Source organism: Nicotiana sylvestris, chromosome 12 (assembly GCF_000393655.2).
Source record: "Nicotiana sylvestris chromosome 12, ASM39365v2, whole genome shotgun sequence".
In the NCBI taxonomy this organism is placed as follows: Eukaryota; Viridiplantae; Streptophyta; class Magnoliopsida; order Solanales; family Solanaceae; genus Nicotiana; species Nicotiana sylvestris.
The window spans coordinates 145,355,632-145,364,725 of record NC_091068.1 but is presented as its reverse complement, the minus strand read 5'-3'; the positions used below and the strand labels follow the sequence as shown (position 1 = coordinate 145,364,725).

Below are 9,094 nucleotides of genomic sequence, written 5' to 3'. Positions count from 1 at the left end.
GTGCATAGGTGCATGTTTCATAACATCATCGGCCTCTGAGGGCATCCCATCATATCATCTTGGCCATTATGGGCAAAATTATCAATGTATATCAGCTAATCAGGTGGTGGTGCGTATATAACGTCGTAACCTTTTCCCATATCTCATATACATATATTTACATATATACACGTATATAACTCCATCTAGTCATGGGTCAATGCACATAAGTGAAATGCATGAGAAATACATAATAATCCCAATATTCCTTCTAGATAAACTTTTCCAACTGCGTATTATTCTGAGACCCATGAACAGAAAATAATAATAATTTTCATGGAGAATAAAGAATACAGACACCCCTAATAATTCTATGAATAGAGTAATTTATGGACACTGTGTATTTTCTAGGTTTTTTTTATATAATTTAGACCATACCAAAAGAAAGAAGGGAGGGTCTTAACATACCTAGAGTAGGAAAAAGTCTTTATAATATTATGTTGGAAACCTTTAGAACCTAAAAATCGGATTAAGCTTCTGCGCTTTGAAATTGAGGAACGAAATCTTGCTTTGTAATGTTAAAATTTAGATGCAAATTGCTTCAATTGAAGCTTTTGTTTGAAAATGCTTCTGCTTTTAATCGTTCTTGGCTTTTAAAGCCAAATTGTTTGAAAATGAAAATGCTTCTGCTTTTAATCGTTCTTGACTTTTAAATCCAAATTGTTTGAAAATGAAAATGCTTCAGCTTTTAATCGTTCTTGGCTTTTAAAGCCAAAGGCGGATTGGTAAAGCGACCAAAAAATGACTTAGTCTAGCTTTTTAATTCAAGCCTTTTACGTGTAAATAGGGCATCTCAAACAGTATCTCCACTCAAATGTTAGAGAGAGAAAATTCTCTACCTTCTCTCTACTCACCTACAACCTCAACCTCTAGTTTCATTATCCAAGAATGAACCCAGAAACAACTACATAGCATGCATCCATTCCTCCAAAACCACCAGATTTACCTACTGATCATTCAATGTCACCAACAATTCTGCCCCAAATATTTTAAACAATCCCTTATTTAAGGAGAAATTATCTCCCACGAAATTATAACGGATACTCAAATTAATTCCAACATCACCATGATTAATTATGCTGATCCAATGAGAGATGATTCCGCCCTTGAATCATTGTCCCCACAATTCAAACATATCTCTCTAATAGACAAGGACAGACAACGAATGTACTCACCATGACAGTTCTCTCTCATAATCAAACTCCTAGGTAAAATAGTGGTCCATCAATACCTAAAAAGGAAGATCCAAGATCTTTGGAAACCAAAGGAATCATTCCCATTGATTGATCTACGGTCAGATTTTCAAGTAGTTAAATTTACCAGAGAATAAAACATGGCAAAAGCTCTACAACAAGTGCCATGGTTTATTAATGGTCACTACCTCTCCGTTAGAAGGTGGGAGCCTAATTTTGTGGCTAGCAAAACCAAAGAACTATACTCAGTTGTCTGGGTTCGTCTTCCTCAGTTACCCACAGAGTTCTATGATGGGACAGTGCTTGGAAGAATTGGTAACTCAATTGGGAAGCTACTGCGTATAGATGTTTGTACAAGTTCAACAACCAGAGAGAGATACGGGAGACTGTGTGTGCAATTCCTATTAGACCAGCTGTCCAAACTGCAGTTCAAATTGGTGCTCATCTACAACAATTACTGTATGAAGGAAAAATATTTTTATGTAAAACCTGTGGTCGTTTAGGTAACACAGCACCTTCATGCATCTACAATAAAACAGAGACAGTGAAACAGACACAAACAGGACCCTGGGTCATCTCCACCAACTCAACAGTAAGGGACACTCTACTGAGGAGCAGTGGCAAACAGTGTCATTCCCAAAAGTATATAAGCATAAGCGAAACACTGCCACTCCTTCAAAGTTCAGAAACTAGGGCAACCAACCAGGTATCACTGTCAATATATTTGATGCGGCATCAGGTAAATTTCTAAATAATCAAAAACTAGCTTTTAAGCCTAAAAATCTTATTACTACTGAGCAACAAAATATACACGAAATCATTAATCAATCTACTACTGAACATCATAGTCCTAATGCTAATCCTGCTAGTTATGTTCGAACATCTAATAAATTTTCATCATTGCTTGCTAATAGTAATGATTTAACTAAGGAAGATGAATCTGCCATAATGGATTTGAATGAAATATTTCATAGCCAATCCACAGGCAATGCCCACACGAAACCAAAACTAATTCCCCAATGAGGGATAACCTATGGTCGTAAGCAAGTAAATAAATCATGCAAACCCAAAACTCTATATTAGCTACTCAATCATTGCCTCACGAACCCCAAGTTCCTACTGCCTTTACATTTTCCAATCCTCAACATGAATCTACCACAATCTCTCACAAGGAGGAGAATACCACTAAACTAAATATCCCCTCATCAACGTTCATCCATACTATCCAGAATGGACAATAAAATACCAAACCCCAATCTTCTAATATATGTCACAAATTCCCTCCCTCAGGACCATCAACCAATGACATGGTTGGATTAAGGGCTTCAGGGACAGGCAGCCTGCTTCACGTCAAACATTCAGAACCAGGAGGTTCTATCTGTCCTCCAAAACCCTCAGATTCTAGCCCAATTAATCTCAGAGGGCATGAGGATAGCAATGTCAAACTATATCAACCACCTTTGGGTGACAAATATCTGCAATACCATAGCTCCAGCACTAGCACCTGCTTTACTCCACAACATGCAAGCCTACTGGAACCTTCTACACCACTACAATTCTTTGCAGAACATGCAGCTATTTTACCAGCTTCCATTCTTTGCTCCTCGGGATCAAAACACCCTCCCCCTTGATCCATGCGTGGCAGCCTGTGCCACAACACTTCCCACCACCGATGGATATTCACCAAACACAACCTCATCTCCATCAAAATGCACACGTACAAGAAGAGGAAGGAATAGTGGAGCAAGAACAGATCATCCCACCACTAAACATAATATCATTCATAGATTTCAAACCTACAAGCAGTCAAGATCATGCTATTTCAGGCACTAGAAGACAAGAAGTTTGTTTGAAAGTACCCACAGGAACTATACAAATGTTCCATCGACATCAAACCTCCACTAAACGAGGCAGTAGGCAACTTCGTAGTAATACTAAGCCCATTAGTGAAGGGTAGTGCTCTACAACATCCCCCTTCCGATCCCTCAATGAGTAGACTTCCTAATTTTGTAATTTGGAATATCAGGGGTGGAAACAATGAGGAATTTAAGCGTCATTTTAGGGACCTGCTGAATACCCACAACCCTTCCCTAGTTTCCCTCCTAGAAACTTGTATGACCAATCACATAGGCATTAGAGACGATTTCCAATATTCCAACATGGTGGAGATCCCTGCTCATGGTCAGTTTGGGGGTATTGTTATCCTTTGGCATGACTACCATGTCCAACTCAGTCATATCCGTCTTGATGGTCAGGAAATCCATGTTATGATCCAGGTACTTCCTAATCACCATCCGTGGTTGTTTAGTACTGTTTATGTTAGCACTCGCATAAATATTAGGTCTCAACTTTGGTTAAATTTAAAAAATATAGTTAACAATTGTAAAGGCATGTGGTTCCTAGGTGGTGATTTCAATAAAGTTGTTAGTCAACAAGATAAATGGAGGGTAGACCTATTAATCGCAATAGAACCTCTCGATTTCAATCTTGTATTAACCATTGTCAACTTATGGATCTTGTATTTAAGGGGGAAAAATACACGTGGTCCAATCATAGATATAATCGTTATAATTTAATTTTGGAACGACTTGATAGGTGTTTTATTAACGAACAATGGCTTGAATATTACCCAAATGCATTTGTTATCCATCTCTCTAAAACCTATTCTGATCATACAACCCTCCTTATTTCACTATCTCATTGCACTAGGCTTCATACTAAACGTATTTTCCAGCTTGAAACCTACTGGTGCCACCACCCGGATTTTACTTCTATGATCATGGACACTTGGAATGGCCAAAATTTATCCAATGTCACCACTTTTTTCACTAATAGAGTAAAAGAATGGGCTGCAAGCAATTTTGGTGATGTTATTAGAAAAAAGAAACCATTCTGGCAAGACTTAGTGGAATCCAAAAATCCACCAACTATCCTACGAGTGTCTTCTTGAAAAATCTCGAGCAAACCCTCACTAACGAGTATAGCACTCTTTTAGAAATAGAAGAGGATTATTGGAAACTTCGTTCACGTATAAATTGGCTTAGTGAATGTGATGCAATTACTAAATTTTTCCACATAAGTGTCATTAATCGGAGTAGGAAAAATCATATCTCCTTTTTTAAGGATGCTTATAATAATTGAATTAATGATCCCGATAAAATTCAACACACCTTCAATTATTTCCACAACATCTATCAAACAAGTCACGATTCCTCAAATTGGCTAAGCACCCAAGCTTCCCCAGTCTCATCCTATGCTACTGATTTGTTAGCATTGGATAAACCACAGCAAAATCATGAAATCACTAGGGCTATTTTCTTGTTTAAGCCTTTCAATGCCCCTGGTCCGGATGAAATAAATTCTTTTTTATCAAAAATATTGGCACATTGTCCATAAAACAATCTACGACAACTGTCACTCCATATTTGAAAACCTCATGAATAGCTTAACTCTACCTTCCTTTGTTGGATACCCAAATTCCCTAATGCCAATGAGCTAAATTATTTCAGGCCAATTGGGCTTTGTAATAATACCTATAAAGTCATTACCAAAATCATTGTCAACTGTCTAAAACCTTTCTTAGACACCCTCATAGGCCCTTTTCAATCAAGCTTTCTCAAAGGAAGATGGGCGGCGGATAATGCCATTATTATTCAAGAAATTATCCACCACTACAAGAAAATAAAAGGAAACAAAGGGAAAATGCTCCTTAAAATCGATTTGGAAAAAGCTTTTGACCACCTGGAATGGTCTTTTATTTGTAGAGCCCTCCACTATTTTCATTTCCCACCCAAAATCACTAAACTCATCATATCTTGCATTACTACCTCTAGTATTGTTGTCCTGGTCAACGAATCTCAAACAGAGTTCTTCAAGCCATCTAGGGTCATTAGACAAGGTGACTCTATGTCACCATCCATATTTATCCTTTGTATTGAATTATTGTCTACCCTTATCAATTACCAAGTAGATTTAACTCTGTGAGATCCTATTAAAATTAGCTCCAATTGGCCACCCCTTTCCCATATATTCTTCACGGTTGATTTAAACTTAATGGCAGCAGCCATTGAGAAATTTGCCTCCACAATCAAGCGTTGTGTTGAGTACTTCAGTAGATTTTCAGGGCAACAAATAAATCACTCAAAGTCAAAATTACACTTCTTTAATAACTACTCTAATTCTCAAAGAAATTCAATGTCTGTCATCCTTAATATCAAAATTAGTGACACCTTTGGGAAATACCTAGACTTTCCAATTATGAGCAACAAACCTAAACCAACGGATTACAATTTCATCCTTGACAATCTTAATAAAAGACTCAATAGTTGGAAAACTCAATTCCTATCACTAGAAAGGAGAGCTACTCTTATTCAAACCACCCTCAATGCTCTCCCTAACCACGTCATGTAATACACAATGCTACCCAAAAAAACACTACGTCAAATTGACAAAATTCAACGAGATTTCCTATGGGGTAGCAATCCAACATCCAGAAAGATTCATTATATAAAATGGGATACTATCTCATTGCCCAAGCATGATGGGGGTCTGGGGATAAGAAAATCCTTGGATAAGAACAAAGTGGTTCTTACAAGCCTTACTTGGCGTTTCTTTAACCTCCTCCCTACTATCTGGGTAACAGTTCTCAATCCCAAATACGCTGGTTGGTACTCAAATACTTCTCAATCCTTCATATGGAAAAATATCCTCACAGGATGGACCATTTGTAAATATTCTACTACATGGCATATTGGAGATGGTTCCCACGTAGACTTTTGGGATGCAAACTGGCTACCATGCATTAAAAGCATAGGAAGCATGATCCAAGGTCCCCTAGCACATAAAGATTCAACTTTCAAGATTTCAAATATCTTCTCTAATGGGACATGGGACCTATAATCCTTCGAATTTCCTCCTTATATTCTAACTAAAATCCATTCTTTCCAACCTAAAAATATCGGGAACCACACTGATACTCCAATCTGGGCACTAACCACTAATGGTATATTCACCACAAAATCTGTGTACCCTCTTATCACCTCTAATGCAACCCATACCCAAAGTATGAATTTTCAATGGCTCTGAAAATTAAAAACATGGAATAAGCTTAAATATTTCCTATGGCAATGATACCATGATAGATTACCTACAAAACTTTCCTGAATCCATTGGAATTGCCACTTCTTTGTACTACCCAGTATGCCCTACCATTGAGGAAACATCTAAACATATTTTCCTATTTTGACCAATAGCAAAGCAATTATGGGAGTCTCTAGGTATGAGCATTCAATTAGTTGACACCCATTCTACCCACTGGCTAGACAGCCTTTACAAACAAAAACCACATACCTTTCCTTGACATGGGATTATCTTTTCTCTTACACTCTTTGTCTTCTCTGGCTTAATAGAAATAGGAACACCTTACATAACCTATGTAACATAGTATATAGTAATCATGTTATCTCAAGAGCCATGAAATATTTGCATGGTAGTAACATCAACTGCAACAAACTTGACAGACCTTTACAAGTTGTTACCAAATGGGAACCCCCTACTATCCACCAATTAAAACTTAATATAGACGGAGCCTTTAAGGGTAGATTCGAACAAGAAGGGATAGGTGGGAGTATTCAGAGACTCGACTGGGAACTGGATTCTAAGCTTTAGTAAAACAACTATTGGTCCATCTCCGCTATACATTGAACTTGAGGCATTATGCCATGGCCTACAACTAGCAGTAACTTACCAATTCACAAATTTGCAAATGGAGATAGACTCTGCCTCTATACCATCACTAATTGAACCCAATTACTCACCACTCTATAATGCACTTCTTTCTAAATGCAGGTACTGGCTGAAGATATTGGGGAATCCACCCATCCTACACAATTTCAGTGAAGGCAACAAGATAGTGCATGATCTGACACAATAGGGAATTTATCAAGCTAATGTCTATCATAGTCATATATATTTAGAAGTATCCGACTACCTTAGAGATGTTGTTCGGGCTGATAAAGAAGGAATCAATGTTACTAGGATTACCACCACTAATATTGTCGAGTTAAATAATTTGGTTATGCTAGGAAACCCTATAATGTCCTCTTTTGGTTGTAATGATACTTCTAATGGTATGCCTACGTCTTCTCCCAATGGGAGGACCAAGCTATGTAACTATACTACTTAGTAATGAATAAAAAAATTTCTTTCTTGCCAAAAAAAAAACAAATAGGGCATCTCATGCCTAATGACTCATCAAGCCTTTTGTTGTCACTTTGGCTTAGATTAATGCCAAGTGGCAGCCCAAAAAGGATATTTATCCACTTAAGTTATTAATTAACTAGTTAATATCTCGTTACCCGGTAATTAATCAATTATTCGTAAAATTGAGAATTATTCCCACTTACTTAAAATATTACTCATTTTTCACATGCCTTTTACACTTTACTATTATGGTTATGTGGTACCTTGTATAGTACTAGTCCATAAATACCAAGTATTTTAGCTCGAGCTGTATTCAATCCTAATATGCCAAAATTGGACGAAAACTCGTTTTCTTTCACTTGCTCCCCCTTTCACCTTTACTAATCACTTGTGAAATAGCATAATCCTTATAATCTCCAAATAATCTTTTACTTGGACTAATGTCAATTATCTTACGACCAATTTAACGTACAATACTTCAGGGTGCAACATCATCGTAACTTAATAATGCGAAGCGTGATATCACTGTAATGCAATACTGCAAGGCATAATATCATCGTAATATATTACTGCAGAGCATAACATCGACGTAATACTGCGGGGCGTAACATTATTCCCCCTTTGGAACATTCGTCCTCGAATGTTGACTGATGCACCTATCAGTTTCATAACTTATATCTTCCGAATACTTTAGAACTTCCCTTGCCATCTAGGCGACTATTCTGTGAATGAGTCCAAAGTCCAGAAATTCACCCCTCAAGCCTCATTCTCACACCATAACTTGTAGTCAGAATCCTCCCAATCTCATAACTATTGCTACTTTTCATCATGCAGCCTATACAATTTTGACCTTGTAAGTGTGCCCAATCTCTAGGCTTCATATGTAGAGCTTGCTAAGATGTCCCTTTGGGCATATATGGGCATACTGAAGTCCTTCGCTCGGTACTTTGTTGAATTAACGAATATTGTTATATCTCATCGTATAGGTCCGTTTAGCCATCCGTATGAATTTACAGCCATAACTCTTACTTTAATTTATCGTTGCTAAGGTCTACAACCAAATCCCAGCTTACTCTCGTTACTTATTCCATATGTATAAATTTAAGTCCTTTAATGCTTCCTCATTACAGCTCATCTTTAGAATGACGGCCTAATCTCATTTCGTACTTTGAGACTTTTGTCCATCCATTGTTGATTCACCTCAATATTGATCCAAAATATACCACTGATAACTTGAAACTTCTTACGTAATACTTTGCCCCTATGGCATATGTTACATCAAGGAATATTCGAAGTGACCCCATAATCGTATTTCATAGTGACTCAATATGATTAACCTTATGGGGGTATCCTAATTTCGTGTCGCTAGCGAAATCTTTTCTCCTTTTTTTTTCAAATCATTATTCAAACGAAGGCCCAAACGTCATCCTTTATCTGTCACAATTATACCCTCATTTTATTACTAGGTCAGCATTTCATTACTTCTAAATGCTATTAATCTTAAACTCCTTTGAGTTCATTAAGGCTATAGTGAGCTTTGTATAAAATAGAGAAATTGTCTGCTCTTCTTGTTTTCATGGGCTTAATCCTAAAAACATATCTATTCTCGTCACCTTTTTCACTTGTCTTTCCTCATCCTTACTCATGTTCCCTTAAAACTT

At 37.2% G+C, this 9,094-nt stretch overlaps 1 protein-coding gene across 1 annotated transcript; it reads left to right on the top strand.

Moving 5' to 3' along the window:
* The first annotated feature begins 1,372 nt into the window (after window positions 1–1,372).
* On the top strand, window positions 1,373–2,255 carry LOC138883892 (uncharacterized protein At4g02000-like). Its single transcript, XM_070164610.1, has 2 exons — window positions 1,373–1,691; window positions 1,972–2,255. The coding sequence occupies exons 1-2, from the start codon at window positions 1,373–1,375 to the stop codon at window positions 2,253–2,255; spliced, it is 603 nt and encodes a 200-aa protein (XP_070020711.1).
* The last annotated feature ends 6,839 nt before the right edge of the window (window positions 2,256–9,094 follow it).